Source organism: Chlorocebus sabaeus, chromosome 23 (assembly GCF_047675955.1).
Source record: "Chlorocebus sabaeus isolate Y175 chromosome 23, mChlSab1.0.hap1, whole genome shotgun sequence".
Lineage (NCBI taxonomy): Eukaryota > Metazoa > Chordata > Mammalia > Primates > Cercopithecidae > Chlorocebus > Chlorocebus sabaeus.
The window spans coordinates 3680277-3699398 of NC_132926.1; the positions used below are offsets into that span (position 1 = coordinate 3680277).

Sequence of the window (19122 nt, forward strand, 5' to 3'; positions counted from 1 at the left end):
TTTCTCTCTCTCTCTCTTTTTTTTTTGAGACAGAGTCTCACTCTGTTGCCCAGGCTGAAGTGCAGTGGCACGATCTTGGCTCACTGCAAACTTTGCCTCCCAGGTTCAAGTGATTCTCTTGCCTCAGCCTCCCAAGTAGCTGGAATTACAGATGTGCGCTACCACATCAGGCTGATTTTTATATTTTTAGTAGAGAAGGGGTTTCACCATGTTGGTCAGACTGGTCTTGAACTCCTGACCTCAGGTGATCCTCCCACCTCTGCCTCCTAAAGTGCTGGGATTACAGGCATGAGCCACCACACCTGGCCAGCCTTAGAGTTTTCAATGAAAACACCATTTTGCAACGTTACTTAGGTCAGCTACACTTTTCCCCAACCTTCAGTGAGGTGATATCATGCAACTTTAATATAGTCAGATTTGTTACTCTGGCGTGCGTTTCTCCAGCGTCCTGACTTTTGGTTTGTAATTGGTATTCATTACAGGTCACTCTGTGGGATGGACAGTCCTGTGGTTTTTGACAAATGCATAATCATGTGGCCACCACCCCAGGACCACACAGAACAGTTCTGTCACCCTTAATCTCCTCCATGCTGCCCTTATAGTTAATTCCTGTCACTCTCCCAACCTTTTGCAGACACTGTACTGGTTTCTGTCTGAGTTATGTATGGCTTGGCTTCTGATAGCAACTTTATTTTTATTATTTATTTTTTGAGATGGAGCCTTGCTCTTGTTGCCCAGGCTGGAGTGCAATGACACAACCTCACTCACTCTGTCTCCCGGGTTCAAATGATTCTCCTGCCTCAGCCTCTTGAGTATTTGGGACTACAGGTGTGTGCCACTACACCCAGCTAATTTTTTTTTTTTTTTTTTTTTTTTGTATTTTTTAGTAGAGATGGGGTGTCACCATTTTGGCCAGGCTAGTCACAAACTCTCCAGACCTCAGGTGATCTGCCTGCCTCAGCCTCCCAAAGTGCTGGGATTATAGGTGTGAGCCACCGCACCCAGCCCTGATCGCTTTAAAGAATGTTTGTAGATAGGAACATTACTTGGGAGCAGAGGTTGTCATGCCTTGTGATCCGTGTCAGTTGCTACCAGGATTTAAGTCCAGCCCTGACACTTCTCTTTCTGTCTCAATTTTCCCATCTGTAAATGGGTGTAATAAGAATCCCAGCCTCATGGGGGTTATCGGGAGGAATAGATAAGATAATAGCAATTGGCGCAGTGTCTGGCCCGTAATAAGTAATCCAGTCTTGATAATAATACTTCGGTTGTATTTGTCATCATCATCATCGTGGTGGGGTATCAAGAGAGAACGTTTAAAGGGGTTCGGAAAGGGAGTCCCCGTGGGTTGCTCGTGGTGGTGAGAAGGCTTGAACTGGCTCTTTGTAAGCGGGTAGATGGAGAGCAGAGAAGCTGTGCCTGTGGTCAGCATTTGGTTCTTGACAAGCCCTTCCTCTGGTGTTTGTGGTGTGCATGCATTCACAGGATGGATCCTGGAGCTGGGTCTCCCTGGGGAGACAGAGTCCATCGCTCTGAAATTGCCCTCAGCAGGGAGATTTCAAGGGTTTACATTGTCTCTTCTACTTTCAGGCTTTTTTGTTTTTCACTGAGAAGATGATATTACAACAACCCAGAAAGAAGTAAATCACCATCATTCCAACAGCCACCTGGGTTGTTTTGTTAGTTGCTGTTCCCCCGTGTCTGTGTTTCTACGTCAATGTAGACATTTTATTTATTGTAGCATAAGCATTTTTCCTTGTTGCTATAGTCTTCATAATGCTATTTCCTGATGTCACAGCTGCATCAAGGGGATTCCACATCTTCCACTAAACTATTCCCACTGTTGTACAGTGCAACTGCTTCATAAATATCATGTTTTGCTTCTGCTGATTTATTTCCTTAGGATATATTCCCCAGAGTAGGAATTTTTAGTCAAAGGATAGAAATGTCTTCATTATTTACAGCATTTTACAGGAATAAATCATTGCATCTTTCTTTTGTTTGTCAGTCTATATTTCCTCAGAACAAAAAACCACTTGAGGATGTGATCGAACATCTGGTGAAGTGTTCAAGACCAGTGCCCCAACAGATCATTCATAAACGTATCCTCTTGACTATGTCATGAATGCTGTTTTAAAAACCAGGATTTCCCTGATTCCCTGAGCTCTTGCCACTCCTCCCCCAGACTTCAAGTTCTCCTTCCCAGTTCTTCTAGAAGGGAACTCACCCCAAGTCTCTTGTCTTTTCTCAGAAACTCATCCTTTATTTACTTTTAGAGTCAGGACTTGTTTGCATATGTAAAACCAGGACCATATTGTTTGCAGATGCTGGGGGTGCCGCCAGATAATTGAATATAAAATGTTGAGGCTTGTAAGTGATTTTTACAAACCTGGACACAAAGGAATATTTTCTTAGGATAAAAAAAAAAGACATGAAGTTAAAGATTGTGAGATTGGGTTTCTCATTCTAACATTTCACTTTGTATTCTTAGTAGTCAGAACACAGAAAGTGAGGGGCCTGGAGGTGGGGGAGGGGAGGGATCCAGGAGAGAAAACTTTACAGATTCACCATCTAATCTAGAGAAACAAAAGCACAAAGGGAGTTAGGATAAATGACCAGTGCAATCCCAGTAACCTATGATCCCGCCACTAGCATTAACAGTACCTAGCTTTTTATTTTAAGGTAAGAGTAGCTTAAAAGTAATTGTGTTTCCTATCAGTAGTTGATAAAATCCTTCTCCCCCTTCAGGAGAGAGGTTCCGATGTGATAGCAGTAGCCCAAGTGTGACAGCAGTTGTTAGAAGTGAATTGTTTTTGGCATGAAATGCTTTTGTTTAAAAAATGAAATTAGTGTGGAAGTCCTTTCTGTCCTGTCTAGCACTGATAAAAACAGATGAGAGCTTCTCACACAGATTGACTGGCTTAAACTAAAACGTTGGGTTTCTTCTCCAAGTATATTTTGAAATCTGCTTTAATATCTGCAAATGCAATGGGGAAAAAGTGAGTTCTGGCTGGGCGCGGTGACTCAGTTCCTGTAATCCCAGCACTCTGAGAGGCAGGAGGATTGCTTGAGCCCAGGAATTTGGGACCAGCCTGGGCAACATAGTGAAAACCCGTCTCTACAAAAAATTTAAAAATTAGCTGGGTGTAGTGGTACATGCCTGTATATCCAGCTACTCAGGAGGCTGAAGTGGAAGGATTGCTTGAGCCTGAGCGGTTGAGGCTGCAGTGAGTGGAGATCTTGCCACTGCACTCCAGCCTGGGTGACAGAGTGAGACCTTGTCGCAAAAAAAAAAAAAAAAAAAAAAAAAAAAAAACCGAGTGAGTTATGAGGTCCGGCTCAAGGCTGCAGCTTTTGCATGGGCCCCCCATTCAACTGGGACAGGTGTGGCCACTGTGCTCCATTCTGTGCAAAAGCCTCAGCCCCTCATGGACTCCACCCCAGGCAGCCCTGCTGGGAGTGGGGATGAGTAGGGGTGGTGTCTGCTGCGCTAGGGTGGAGCAGCTCTCACCCACAGGCTGCAGGGGGCCTCTGGAGGCTGGCGGCTGGCCCAGGCTGCTCACAAGGTCCCTGTGGGACAGCTGGGAAGCTTCATCCAGAGCAGTAGTGAGTGGCAGGTCCAGTCCCTGCGGGCACCTGGGAGCCTGGCATCCAGAGGCCCCACCAGATTCCGATTTACAGGGCAAGCCAAGGGCTTGCAGAGTCAGGGCTGGGGAGTGCAGTGATGATGGAAGAGTGAGTGCGCCTAAAGGCACCCCCTGGAGTAACCCTCTGGCTGCCCTGGTATTGCTTTCGAGAGGTGAAGCCAGCTGGACTTTCCGGGTGGAGTGGAAACTTGGAGAACTTTTCCTAGAAGTGGTTTGTAAAATGCACCAATCAGTGCTTTGTAAAAACGCACCAATCAGCGCTCTGTAGCTAGCTAGAGGTTTGTAAAATGGACCAATCAGCACTCTGCAAAATGGACCAATCAGCACTCTGTAAAATGGACCAATCAGCACTCTGCAAAATGGACCAATCAGCACTCTGTAAAATGGACCAATCAGCACTCTGTAAAATGAACCAATCGGCCGGACATGGGCGGGGACAAATAACGGAATAAAAGCTGCTCCCCTGGCCAAAACCCGCTCCAGCCAGCTGCAGCAGTGTCAACGGGTCCTTAAGGTTGTGGGGTCTTTGTTCTATGGCTCTTCACAGTAACTCTTCTTGCTGCTCACTCTTTGTGTCAGTGCCATCTTTGAGAGCTGTAACACTCACTGCGAAGGTCCGCAACTCCATCCTTTTGTATTTGAGAGAGCCTCGCTCTGTTGCCCGGGCTGGAGTGCAGTGGCCGGATCTCAGCTTACTGCAAGCTCCGCCTCCCGGGTTCCCGCCATTCTCCTGCCTCAGCCTCCCGAGTAGCTGGGACTACAGGCGCCGCCACCACGCCCGGCTATAATTTTTTGTATTTTTAGTAGAGTCGGGGTTTCACCATCTTAGCCAGGATGGTCTCGATCTCCTGACCTTGGTAATCCGCTCGCCTCCGCCTCCCCAAGTGTTGGGATTACAGGCGTGAGCCACCGCGTCTGGCGCGCGGCTCCATTTTTTTTTTTTTTTTTTTTTGAGGTGAAGTCTCGCTCTGGCACCCAGGCTTGAGTGCAGTGGGCACGACTTCAGCTCAGTGCAACCTCCGCCTCTCGGGTTTAAAGCAGCCTCAGTCTCCGGAGTAGCTGGGATTATAGGCACCTGCCACCACGCTGCGGCTCCATTCTTGAAGTCAGCGAGGCCACGAACACCCCAGCAGGACCCAACCCCGACACACTTACACCATGGTAACTTCCTCTGTTATAGGAGCTGCTTAGCTCTCTGTGCCTCTTGCTGTCCGTCTGTAAAATGAGGATGAAATGGGAGGTGAAATGGAACTGCCTTTCCGGTGGCTGGAGGTGCCCTGGTGAAGTCTCCTGGTCCTGGGATGTTCCAGTCAGAGGCAGACAGGGCCTGGCTGGGGTCTTGTCCTCTATGCAAATTCCAGGCTTGGTGGTCAAGAGTTCAAGACCAAGGGGTGCCCTTCTCTCCTCCTCTAAAGCAGTGCTTAAAAATTACTGTTCAACGTTTGAACATGAAGCCCTCTGCTCTTATGGTAGCACTGTACTCTTCACTTAAGTCTGCACGGATTTGTGCTCTGCTTTGTTTTGCTTTTAGGGGGATTTTTTTCCCTCCTAGAGAAAGGTTAAGACTGTGTATCTTCATTGAGACTCAAGTTCTGGCTAGTTTTGGGATTTGGGCCAATTGCTTCATTCCTCTAAACCTAGATTTGGGATGCAGGAGAAATTTCTTTTTTCCAAGCTTGCATTCCTCGTCTGTGAGGCAGGGACCATTTGTTCTGGCCTCAGAGGTGCCCATAGGGTTTCACTGGGCCAGGAGCTTGCCAGAGCAGTCCCTGCATTGTAGGGGAGCTGTGCCTTTTGACCCTCTTTCTGTGGTGATTCTTTTCCTTTCACCCAAATCTGGCACAGGGCTGGGCATGTGTAGGGATTCTTGTTAAATTTTACTGAACCAAATTTTCTAGGCCAGGGATCCCCACTGGTAAGTAAGGAAAATGGAAAACAGAAAACAACAAAGGAAAATGTTTCATCAGGGTGATTCAGCCCGGGCCATCAGGTGCCAGGCCCGTGGGCTGGGAGGGGCTGCAGCCATGGGGTTTCGGGACTTCCCGGGTGTGAACGGGGTGGCCTTGTGAGTGCAGAAAGCCACCTGGAGGACTAGCTTTGATCTGCCCTCCCCAGGCCTCCCTCAGCCCCAGCCTCGCTCCCTTCAGGAGTGGTGGTTGCTGTGGCTTTTCTTGACTTGCAGGAAGCTGTTTCTGTTGTTCATAACTCTTGGTATTCTATTTGAAAATGCTGTAACAAAGCAGAGACCTGCCACCTTTTCAGGGACTCACCAGTAACTGTTTAGTGTTTGTGTTTGTTTTTTCTCATTCTAAAATTCCCTGTAGAATTTAATGATCTTTTGAGAGATGGTCTCAAAGACACCCCCAGCACTGTGGATGGTTTAGATACATTTGTTTTTGCTGATGTTTCCACTCTTACCCCTCTCTGTTCTGAAACTCATTCTTTCCTTGTTTTTTTTTCTTTTTTTTTTTTTTTTCCAACTCAGAAGTTGGACGGACTAGTGAAGCTCCGGACTGCTCGGGAAGCCCCATCTGAATGTGTCTGCCCCCCAGGTAAGTGAAGGTTGAGCTCCCTTCTGCCTCCTGCCTTCCGCCGCCATTTGCTTGGGATTGCTGAGAACAGCATGGTCTAGAAGGTGGACTGGGGTGTCAGGCCGTCGTCTTCGTGCACTGTTCTGGGGCCTTTTCTTCCCACATTGACCCTGGTAGGCTCTCTGGTCAGTTTCCAGCAAAGTAAACAGACTCGGTTTGCTGGGTGGTATTGGTGGAGGAGCTGAGGCATCATCAGAGATGACTTAGCTGCCTAAAGAGTTAGATGGTAAGGGAGTAGCAGCTGGCGCATTTCAAAGATGGAGAAAGGGGTGTGAACTGATGGGAGGTGACAGCCTGGAACGCCAGTCGCCCCCACTGCACCAACGTTGCGACCAGAGCTCTTTGTCAGATGTGCAGAAGGTGGATAAATAATCTAGTGGACATAGGCTTCTTGTTTTCATTTCTTGCGATGGAGGCAGAGGAAGGAAACAGGAAATGAGGTCTGAATTATTCAGATTATCATGGACTTTCTCTGGATTTGCTGGTGTAGATCCGCATGGCTGTGAATGAAACCAGGAATTGTTGACTCCTAATCCACATGGCTTAAATCTAGGCTCATAACAGGTCTCCTAGGTGTCCTCAGGGGAGCTTTGTGTGGTCTCTAACGCTGGTGTTTTCAGAGTTAGAATGAGCCTCCTTTAGAATGGTGTCTAATACCAGTAAATGAGTGGAAAATCGTGATGTATCTCAGACTTCTCGACATGCAGGGAAAGGTGACTTTTGTTATTGGTCCAGAGAACACAGGAACTGCGCAGTGTCCCTTGTCCTCACTGTCATTCCTTTCATTAGCCAAGTGGTCCAGAAACCGAACTCACTAACACTCCAGGGTTGGGAGATGCCCTGAGATTTCTGCAAAGGTGAGTCTCATGGTGTGAAACTTCTGTCTGTGAGGGCTGAGTGGGAGATGATTTTTGTGGTTGAGCTTGAGCTAGCCTTATAGGACTTCTGAGGTTTTAATAAGAGAAAGAGGATTTGACAAGGGAATGACTCTATTCACAGATCGAGAAGGCCACAGATAAATTGTGGCTGGGTGCAGTGGCTCACGCCTGCAATCCCAGCACTTTGGGAGGCCGAGGCGGGCAGATCACCTGAGGTCAGGAGTTCGAGAGCAGTCTGGCCAACGTGGTGAAACCCCGTCTCTACTAAAAATATAAAAAATTACCCAGGTGTAGTGGCACGTGCCTGTAGTCCCAGCTACTCAGGAGGCTGAGGTGGGAGAATTGCTTCAACCCGGGAGGCGAAGGTTGCAGTGAGCTAAGATTGCGCCATTGCACTCCAGCCTGGGTGATAGAGTGAGACTCCATCAAAAAAAAAAAAAAAGAAAGAAAGAAAAAAGAGTCAGAAATTGCAATTAAATGGGAGGAAAAATTCACATCCACAAATGGATTTTTAGATGATCTGCAAAATGTGTAAAATGCCAACAGTCCTTCTTTTTCGTCCCCCTCTTTCTGAGTGTTGTTTGGATGCATACCTATGTGTGTGTTTTTTGAACTAGGAGTCACACCCCATTTGTGGATACCACATCAGTTTGGTTGGGTGCCGCCAGCAACCACTAGCATGAAACTGTGAACTCGCATAGAAGTCTGGAATGAAAAACGTCCAAATGAGATTTTGGTTTTGGCTATTAGTATTTGTGGATTGGACGTGGGTGGCGTGAGATGGGTTTCTTGCTGTGGGTTACCGACAGAAGGCTTGAAAGTCCCCAGGACAGATGATGGATGGAGAGTGGGAGAAGGGGGATGCCGACTGGCATGGAGCTCCCGGATCAGTCCGAACTGGGGCCACATCTTGGGTCTGCCCCTTACTAGCACGGAGGGTCTTTATCAGTAAATGATAACATCTTGAAGCAGGCTCTGGGGGGCTTTCTGAGGTTATGGAGAAGGTATAAGTTAAAGCCAGTGACTACAGGTGGACCTGTGTCCTGCCTTCCGTCAGAAGTGGGGAGCAGGGAACAGGGGACCTGAACTCCTCTAGAAAGAGGCTCCCAAGAAGGTCTGGGGAAGACCATGGGGGACTGAAGAGATGGTCAGAGCTTCCAGTCCCACTGAGAGAAAGGCATGGTGGACTTCCCTGCTCCCTGGGAAGCCCCTGCTGGCCATCAGCACCGTGCTCATGCTGTCCCAGGAACTCCAGGCTGTGATGGAGGCCGTCCTGGCAGGTGTGGTCAGTGTGGCCCTGGGGTGCAGCACGACAACCCTAGCCAGACCCCTCAGCACACCCGTGTCCGTGCCTGCACTTTCTCTCCCGTCACCTCGAGAGCCCTTTAGACCGGAGCCTTCATGAATGCTACTCCCCAGCAGGCTAGCACGTGAGCCCCTTGTCTTATAAAGAACAGAGGCCCTTGCCTCCAACCCCGGAAGTCCTCACTCATTCCTCTTCTCCCTGGCTCCAAGGCTGCAAGGCTCCAGCGCGTCCTGCGGGCTTTTGGAGTGTGGAGACACAGACCGTGTTCTGCAGCGGGGCTCCCCGTCTGATTAGAGCTGGCCGTGGCTCCCCACCCAGCAGCCCGGGAGTCAGCGGAATCTTTTGTTGGATCCTGGCCTGCAGCAGGCAGATAAGCAAGGCCAGAGGAGGGGTGGCTTTTCTGGATGTGCCCCCCATTGTGAGGCTGAGCGTGGTGGCAGGGGCTTCTCTCTTGCCCCAGCCAGTGGATATCGCTGGCAGGAGGACTGGCAGGGGGGCCCTGAGCTGGCTCTGGTGAGCCTTACACTCTCCTCAATAAAATAGTGTAGTGGGTTGAATCCTGTTGCCCTCAAAAAATATGTCCAAGTCCTAACCCCCAGTAGCTGTGAATATGACCTTGGAAAATAGGGTCTTTGCAGGGGTAATCAGGGATCTCAGAATAGGTCAGTCAGCATTTAGGGTGTGTCTACATACAATGCCAATTGTCCTTAGAAGAGGCAAGGAGAGATTAGAGACAGAGAAGCACAAACCAGAGGGCTAGATGATGGCAGAGTGGGGATTGGCGAGTGGGGACTGGCATGCTGCATGTGCCAACCAAGAAACACCACAATGCCGGCAGCCTCCAGAGCTGCGGAGGGGGTGTGGGAGGGACTCTCCCCGAGGAGCCCACCCGCAGACACCTTGGACTTCTTGCCCCCAGAACTGGGAGAGCTTATGGTAATTTGTTGCCACGGCAGCCCTATGTCTTATTTTATTTTACTTTTTACTTTATTTTATTTATTTTTGAGATGGAGTTTCACTCTTGTTGCCCAGGCTGGAGGGCAATGGTGCAATCTCAGCTCACTGCAGGCTCTGCCTCCTGTGTTCAAGCGATTCTCCTGCCTCAGCCTCCCAAGTAGCTGAGATTACAGGCTCCCATCACCATGCCTGGCTAATTTTTGTATTTTTAGTAGAGACGGAGCTTTGTCATGTGGGCCAGGCTGGTCATGAACTTCTGACCTCAGGTGATCCACCTGCCTCAGCCTCCCAAAGTGCTGGACTACAGGCGTGAGCCACCACACTCAGCTTTTAAATTTTCTTTTATATTATTTGACAGAGTTTCGCTCTTGTCACCCAAGCTGGAGTGCAGTTGTGCGATCTTGGCTCACTGCAACCTCCACCTCCCAGGTTCAAGCAATTCTTCTGCCTCAGCCTCCCAAGTAGCTGGGACTACAGATGCCTGCCACCACACCCAGCTAATTTTTGTATTTTTAGTAAAGATGGGGTTTCACCATGTTGGTCAGACTGGTCTCGAACTCCTGACCTCGGGTGATTCACCCACCTCAGCCTCCCAAAGTGCTGGGATTATAGGTGTGAACCACCATGCCTGGCCCATTTCAGCTAATTTTAAAGTAGTAACTCCTCCTCCTCCCCCCCTTCCCCTCCCCCTCCAATAGGTGTCCTGCATTGTTTTTCATGGACTTGCGGTGTCTCTTTGAGGTGATCTGTGCCCGTCTGTGTATCAGAGACAGCTGCTGCCTTGTTTTGGTCCAGGAAAGAATCTGGCCATGCTGTTGGGATGCCCTGTAATGCACTTGACCAGCCCTGCCAAGGACATTTGGGTCATTTCCAACGCTGTGTTGTTCAGACAGGGCTGCATGTGTCCTGCAGTGGAGGGAAGAAGGCCTGCTGTGTAGCCTGTTGTCTGACTTCCTTGTGCTTTGTTCTGCCAGGCACGCTGCAGGCCTGAGGGTGTTGACTGAAGGACTGGAGCCCTCGGTCTGTGGGGAGAAGCTGGGCTTAGGGCAGCAAACACAGGTTGCTGCAGGGAGGGCTGTGGCCAGGTGGGTCCTGAAGCCTACCCCTGGGGGCTGCCCTGTGGCCCGGCCTCCACCGTGCTGTGAACAGTAGTGACTCGGAGGCATCCCAGAGAACAGGTGAGTGCCAGCACCTTGGAGCCTGGGAACCTGGGCTTGAATCTTGACTCTGCCTCATAAATAACTGCCTTGTGGTCCCACCCTGTGTGTCCTGAAGCCATGGGTCACTCTGGCCTTTGCATTCGCTCACTCTTTGGGTTACTAGCATCAGAACATTAATTAGTGTTTGATCATCCTGCACTAATAAAGCAAAAAAGGAAATTTTTAGTGCACAAAACTAGAAATGGAAAGGTCCAAGATACAGCTGGCTTCAGGCCCATCTGGGCTCAGGGCTTGCTCTCCTCTGTCAGCTCTTCTCAGCTTGTCTTCAGATAGTCTCTTCTGGAGTGACCTGTGCTTGGGAAGGTGGCCGCCAGTGTAGCTGTAGGTGTATATAACATGTACTCAGCAACCCCAGCAGATACAGCACTGTTCTTTCCCGAAAGTCTCAGAACTGGGGCATGGGGAGTGTTACGGGTTGAACTGTGTCCTCCCATATTCACATCTGGAAGTCCTAACCCTCAGGTCCTCAGAATAGGACTGTATTTGGAAAGAACAATGTTACCTTGGAGATTAGGTCACATGAGGCCTTAGGGTGGGCCCTCATGACCGTTGTCCCTGTAATAAAAGGAGATTTGGACATGTAGACCCATGCAGAGGGCAGGCCATGTGAAGACACGTGGAGAAGACACCTTTTCTGAGCCATGAGCTCAGAAGGAAATCAGCCTGCCATCACCTTAACACATTTCTGCTGTTGAAGCCGCACAGACTGTGTACCTTTTTTGGCCACACCCAGACACACTAATGCAGGGAGTTACTGGTTAAGGGGCGTAGAGTTTCTGCTGGGAAAGATGAAAAGTCCTGGAAGTGGAGAGAGGGGATAGTGGTTGTGCATCACAGTGAATGTGTTAATCTCGGAACTTCGTGCTTTAAAATCTCAGGTTTATGTTATGTGTATTTTACCATGATTTTTTTTTAACGCCCCAGAATGAACCCTAATTTGCTTGGCTTGGGGCAGGTGCCTCTCCTTGAAAAATTGTGCTGACCTGGAGCGTGGGGCACATTATTGGACCAGGCCGTTGGTGGGTCATGTGACCATTCTTGGACCCAGGGGTTGACAATACCAGAAGTGTGTGGTGTTGGGGAGGGTGATTCCTTCCTGAAAAATTAGGATCTTTTCCCAGAAGAGAGAACAAATATAGCTGGGCACAAGCAGTAGGTGACCACTGGCCTTCCAGTGATAGCTGGCCAGTCACTGCCAGGTGGTCCACAAAGGTGTAACCAAAGGGTTGACTCCACTTAAAGCACACCAAGAGGGCCAGGCGCGGTGGCTCACACCTGTAATCCCAGCACTTAGGGAGGCCAAAGCAGGTGGATCACCTTAGGTCAGGAGTTCGAGACCAGCCTGGCCAACACGGCGAAACCTCATCTCTACTCAAAACGCAAAAATTAGTTGGGCATAGTGGCACATGCCTGTAATCTCAGTTACTCGGGAGGCTGAGGCAGGAGGATTGCATGAACCCAGGAGGCAGAGGTTGCAGTGAGCCAAGATTGAGCCATTGCACCCCAGCCTGGGCGACAGAGCGAGACTCCGTCTCAAAAAAAAGAAAAAGAGAAAACACACCAAGAGGCAGCGTGGCCTAAGGGAAAGCATGTTGACTTCCCATCTAGGCTGCGTGACCCAATTCTCTGTCGCTCACCGGCTCCATGACCTCACACGTGGACTTATCCTCCATGTGCCTTGGTTTTCCACCTGTCAAGTGAAGTGGGGATTCTGAGAGTAGCTGTGTCAGGGGATTGTTTTCCGGATCAAATGGGTTCACACATGCAGACAGCTTAGAACGAGGCCTGGCCCTGCGTCCTCAGAGCGAGTCTGTTGTTAGGTCCGTCGTCATCAGTTGGGAGCTGCCGGAGAGGAAAGGAGAAGAGACACAGAGTGGGAGGCCACTGGGAATCTTCAGGAGGGGATGAGCAAGGACTTGGCAGACTTTACTGGCACGTTCTCCTGGGACGTGGGTGTGAAGATGCTGGTGACGCAGGAGTGAAACAGAAAAGGAAAGTGTGAGGCCGTGAACCCTCATCAGCCATCCACGTGCCCAGAAGGCCTCAAGCACGGCTGGGCTTCTGCCCCTCACGCTGTTTCCACTTGTTACTAACCAGGCTCAAACTGCCCGGACATTGTCAGGAACATTCTAGAATGTTGTCATCCTTGTCGTTTTCTTTTTGCGTCTTTTTGGATCCTTGCAGAATATTCTGGAGACATTGTGCGTGGTTTCCAAGGATGGGCACTGTGCTTGCAGCATGGGGTGATTTTCCAGAAATTAATAATAATCCAGAGTGTAATATGAGTCAGAAATCCTCTGCTCCATAAAAACATTTGGCAGTTTGTGTACAGGAGTGAAACTCCGCTTAGGACCACATAAAGCACAATGTGGAAGTTATGCAGAATCTCATACATTTCATTGATAGTTTATGGAAAATGTCACAGAGCGGAACAGAAGTAGTAAAAGTTGCTGGTATTCAGCCTGTATACTGCCTTACTGCCTTTGCTGACTGGAAAAGAGCATAGCGAAGGGTACATGCTCTCTTAGGACTCTTTTTTTTAAAGATGGGATCTTACTCTGTCGGCCAGGCAGAAGTGCAGTGGTGCAGTCATGGTTCATTGCAGCCTTGACCTCCTGGCTCAAGTGATCCTCCTACCTCGGCTGGGATAATAGCTGGGAACACAGGCGTGTGCCACCATGACTAATTAAAACAATTTTTCCTGGCCGGTGCAGTTGCTCATGCCTGTAATCCCAGCACTGTGGGAGGCCAAGGGTGGGGGATCACAAGGTCAGGAGATCGAGACCATCCTGGCCAACATGGCGAAATTCCGTCTCTACTAAAAATACAAAAATTAGTCAGGTGTGGTGGCGGGCGCCCACTACTCAGGAGACTGAGGCAGGAGAATCACTTGAACCCGGGAGGTGGAGGTTGCAGTGAGCCGAGATCACACCACTGCACCCCAGCCTGGTGACAGAATGAGACTCTTTCTGAAAAAAAAATTTTGTTTTTAAATTTTTTTTGGCGAGTTGGGGGCTCACTTTTTTTGCCCAGGCTGGTTTTGAACTCCTGTTTTCAAAAGATCCCCTCCCAAAGTGCTGGGATTACAGTGGTGAGCCACCTTGCCCAGCCTCTCTCAGGACTTGAAAGGAAGAAATTGTTACCCTCTTTGGGATTATTTTTTATAGAATTTTAAAAAATGATACATATATATTTGTAAGAGTTAAATCTCAGTTGACTTGAGTTTATGGCAAAATTGAGTGGCCTATAAGGCAACTGTCTTGGTATGTCAGACTCTACCAAGTAAAAGGAGGTCATTTGTGTTTCTGATTTTTGGGCGGGGGGCACCAGAATACTCTGGAGGCTGGTTGCAATTCCCTCGCCTCGCTATGCATAGGTATTTGTGCATTCATTCATTCATTCATTCATTCGTCTCTCCTGCCCTATTTTGTGCTGGTCCTGGGGGAGCTATTGACTAAGATTCCTAGAGGTAATTGCAGACCCAGTTGTTAGAGGAAGGAAGGACAGACACAAGAATAGATGCGGAGAATAGGATGAGTCCTACGGAAAAACCAGTCCTACAGAAATTACGAGGAAGAGGTCACTCCAGGTCAGGAGGATCTGGGTTGGAGGAGGGTCCTTCCTGAGGAAGACAATAGTTGGGCAAGGTGTTGAAGACTGGTTGTTAGATTAGCCGCCTGGGATGGGGGGCGCATTCTGAGAGACTGACATCCTGAGCGGAGGCAGAGCGGATCTCCAAGCACTGGTGGGAACTCTGTTTGTTTGGAAGGTGGCAGTGGGAGGGGAGGGTGAGTCCAGGGTCTGGAGAGAGATTCAGGCTTTATTCCGTGAGTCACAGTTGATGGTGTCTGAGTGGAATTTACCTTTAGGAAGGGGGCTCTGGAAACAGCGTGAAGGACAGACTGGATCATACTTTGTTCCAACAGAGAGTCCCTGGAGGGGGTGCTCAGGGCAGGAGACAGCTTGCCTGGTTCACTGCAGCATCCCCTGAGCCTAGCATGGTGCCAGGCACAGGGAGGAGGGTTGATAACACTCTGTTGAATGGCCATGAGAATTTGAATGAGGGCCATGAGAGTTGATAGCCGGGAACAGCTGTGAGAGGCACTGGGTCATGTGGTGGACAAAACTCAAAACAGGGTGGATGGGCACGGGAGAAGACAAGAGAAGCCTGAAGCTCCGTGCCTTTGGGGAGGGGAAGCTGCGCAGAAACAGGAAATCCCCAAAGAGGGATCCATTTGGAAGAGAAGCTGATAAGCATGGTTTTGGGCAGTGGACCTTAAGAACCAATTTGTAAGACCCACTGATGAAAGGAAAAAAATAATTAGAAGTCTTCTCTTAAAGCACAGCCTAGCCACCTGAATCCATCAGTTATAAAATGTAGCATGTCCTATAAGTAAAGATGTTGAAGTTTATGTGCTGACCGTTGGAATTTGGAGATGTTCTTGTGACCACTAGATGGAGCTCATTATACTCATTAAATTCTATAGAAATAGAACAGGAATGTAAAAGGAAAATAATTTATGTATATATTTAAATATATATTAATATATTTTATATTATATATATTTTAAAATTACTAGAAAGCACACAAAAGTTCAGACCAAGAGCAGTGACACACAAAGTTCACCACCTGCTCTGGTGTTTCTCTCCAAAAATGGAAGACCCTCGGAATTTTCCAGATGGTTCCGGAACCGAGCGGTTTGCTGTTGGTTTGGGGAGGTGATGAAGATTCTGTGAAAGGTAGACTATCTGTTAAAAAACAGATTTCTAGAGCATTTGCTGCTCACCTGGTACTTACAGAGCACCCTCAGGTTTAGCTGTAGCGGAGAATCCCTGAAACTGGGGAGACAAGACCGGAGCTGTCTTTTTTTTTTTTTTTTTTTTTTTTGAGACGGAGTCTTGCTCTGTCGCCCAGGCGGGAGTGCAGTGGCCGGATCTCAGCTCACTGCAAGCTCCGCCTCCCGGGTTCACGCCATTCTCCTGCCTCAGCCTCCTGAGTGGCTGGGACTACAGGCACCCGCCACCTCGCCCGGCTAATTTTTTGTATTTTTTAGTAGAGACGGGGTTTCACCGGGTTAGCCAGGATGGTCTTGGTCTCCTGACCTGGTGATCCACCCGTCTCGGCCTCCCAAAGTACTGGGATGACAGGAGTGAGCCACCGCGCCCGGCCAGACCAGAGCTGTCTTGACGCCAGCTTGGCCAACTCCGTGCCAACTGTTGGTGACAGGTGCAGCCTTTTACTCTGTGGGGTGTCGTTATCACACGCCCCCTGTGCCAGGAGCTCACCCACGTGCTATAGCGGCCTTTCCCGGGGGATAGGTTCAGTGCAGTCATAATATCTGGCTTCTTGCCTCACTTCTTATGCTGGAGTATATTCCACATGGATTGAAGATCTAAAGGTAAAACATAAAACCATGACTGGCTCGACAAAAATACAGTACATCACTTTTTAAAATTATGCGGTAGGCCGGGCCCGGTGGCTCAAACCTGTAATCCCAGCACTTTGGGAAGCCGAGATGGGCAGATCACGAGGTCAGGAGATCGAGACCATCCTGGCGAACATGGTGAAACCCCATCTCTACTAAAAAGTACAAAAAAACTAGCCGGGCGAGGCGGCGGGCGCCTGTAGTCCCAGCTACTTGGGAGGCTAAGGCAGGAAAATGGTGTAAACCCGGAAGGCGGAGCTTGCAGTGAGCTGAGAGCCGGCCACTGCACTCCCGCCTGGGCGACAGAGCAAGACTCTGTCTCAAAAAAAAAAAAAAAAAAAATTATGCAGTAGACGTAGATTTTATAAGCCTGCCACTGAAGTCAGAAACCATAAAGCCGTGCTTCTCAATGGGGACTGTTTTGCCCCCGGGAGGTCACATGAAATATTTGGAGACGTTTGTAGTTGGTCATACTTTGCGGGTGCTACTGGCATATGGACTGGGTAGAGGCAGGCATGCTGTTGGGTGTCCTACAAAGCCCAGGACAGCCGCCACCACAAATAATTATCCGGCCCCAAATGTTAGTAGTGTCCAGATTGAAAAACCTTGCCATAGAAGAAAACATTTTCTTGAATATTTTAAGCTTAAAAGGTTAAATTTTCTGTATAGACAGAAGAATCTTTAGTTTACATATTTGGGCAAAAACTAAGTGAAGTTACACGAAGTCAGATCAGCTCACACAGATAAAACAACTTGCTAGGTTTCTTAATTTCCTGGGAGTAGAACACTTCAGATTCCAGAAATGATATATTTGCACATTATGATAATTTACTAAAAGCAAGAATAGAGTCTCATGGAGGTATCTGATCGTTCTTTTACCCAACCAGATCTTTTCTTTACTTAATATTAAAAAATAATTTTAATTTTCATTACATAATCTTTCAAATATATAAAAAAGTACAGAGAAGAATAAAATACTGATGTCCATTTCATCTAGATTTAGTGAATAACATAATTTTCTCATGTTTGTTATTTTGTTATTAAAGAAATGGTTTTTTTTGTGGTGGTGGTTTTGTTTTTTGAGACCGGGTTTTGCTCTTGTTGCCCAGGCTGGAGTGCAGTGGTGCAATCTTGGCTCACTACAACCTCTGCCTCCCAAATTCAAGCGGTTCTCCTGCTTCAGCTTTTCACGTAACTGGGGATTACAGGAGCACACCACTATGCCTGGCTGATTTTTTGTATTTAGTAGAGACAGGGTTTCACCATGTTTGTCAGGCTGGTCTCAAACTCCTGACCTCAGGTGACCTGCCCGCCTCAGCCTCCCAAAGTGCTGGGATTAAGGTGTGAGCCTCCGTGCCCGGCCAAGAAATGAAATGTTTTAGACAGAGCCAAAGTACCAGTTCCTCTCCCATTCCCCTAGTCTCTGCCAGGCAACAAATGTCTTGAGTTGGTAGCTATACTTTTTGTGCATGTTTTCTGTATATTATATTTTATTAAATATGTGCACCATGGCAATGTATTTTATTGTCCCTAATACTTACCTGTTATTTGTGTGTCTTTTCATCTGTTTTATCCCTTCAGGTTTTTTTTTTTCAAGAAGTATTTGTATGGGGCTGGGTGTGGTGGTTCATGCCTGTAATCCCAGGACTTTGGGAGGCCGAGGTGGGTGGATCACCCGAGGTCAGGAGTTCGAGACCATGGTGAAACCCTGTCTCTACTAAAAATACAAAAATTAGCCGGGCGTGGTGATGTGCGCCTGTAATCCCAGCTACTCGGGGCTGAGGCAGGAGAATTGCTTGAACCTGGGAGGTGGAGGTTGCAGTGAACTGAGATTGTGCCATTGCACTCCAGCCTGGGCAACAGAGCAAGACTCTATCTCAAAAGAAAAAAAAAGAAGTGTTTGTATGGATGCTTGCAGGTCTAGTCATTTACTGTGACTGTCATTTCTGCAATGGAGCACTGCAGTGTGCGGTCACAGTGTGTAAACATACTACTATTCATCTCTCCTGCTGATGGACATTTATTTTTATTTGTTTTTGTTGTTTTTGCTATTACAAAGGCTTGATGAACATTTTTAAAAATTCTATATAGAAAGCAAATACCACCTTAACAAAGTTTGAAAATAAATGACAAACTGATAAAACAATTTCAACACATGCAACAAATACATAGTTAATATGCATGAGATGTAAAGTGCCCATACACAAGAATAAGGACAAGCCAAAGACTCTAGTAAAGAATGGGCAAAGACGGGAAACGGAGGTTGCAGGGAGCCGAGATTGCGCCACTGCACTCCAGCCTGGCGACAGAACGAGACTCCGTCTCAAACAAACAAACAAACCCCACAAAGAATGGGTAAACAATGTGGATAGGGATTCCCACAGGACGTTGGCAGGACGCAGAGGTGGGCTGAGTGAGGGAGCAAGGGAGCAGGAAGATCAGGTGACTCCCAGTTTTTGGATGATGCCCAGATTTTTGAGTTGGGCAACTCACTGGTGCCGCTTGCCATGATGAAAGCAGGACCAGGATGGGGACGATTAAGAGTTTGTTGAGATCTGTTAATTTTGGCACGACTATGGGACATATGAGAGGAGATACACAATCAGCTCTTGGATTAAGTGGCCCACAAAGGTGGAGGCAGCAGTGCAGGGCCCGGCCAGAGTGGCCATTTGTCACTGTGATTTTGACTACCGTGTATCCACACGGTGCCGGGGGTGATGCTGCTGTGCTGACTGCCTTCCTTAGCCGGGAGCCAGCAGGCCTCTTTCTTCCTTACAGTATTTGCCAGGGTTCCCCAGAGAAACAGAAGCAGTAGGGTGTGTGTGTGTGTGTGCGCGCGCGCGCGCGCCCACGCCCACGTGTGCATGCATAAAGAAATTTATTTGAAGGTATTGGCTCACATGATTATGGAGACTGGAAAGTCCAAAATGTGGCCCAGGAGAGCCAATGTTCTTACCCATGTTCTTTCCCGTGTTCTCGCCACTCACCTTTTTTCTCACTGCTGGTCATAGACTTAACTCAGGCCAGGGCTGGGCTCTGCTGAGTTCCGAGTTTGCCCCAGGGGCTGGTGATTGAAAGTCATTTGCATTTAGCTCGG

The 19122-nt window shown here is 48.4% G+C and overlaps 1 protein-coding gene across 1 annotated transcript in view; it reads left to right on the forward strand.

The window, feature by feature from the left end:
• The window catches only part of COL23A1 (collagen type XXIII alpha 1 chain), a 359344-nt gene that overhangs the window by 23763 nt on the left and 316459 nt on the right, over positions 1 to 19122 (forward strand). The window contains exon 2 of the mRNA XM_037992594.2: positions 6133 to 6199. Coding sequence (XP_037848522.1) covers positions 6133 to 6199 — 67 coding nt within the window. The remainder of the gene's footprint in view (positions 1 to 6132; positions 6200 to 19122) is intronic.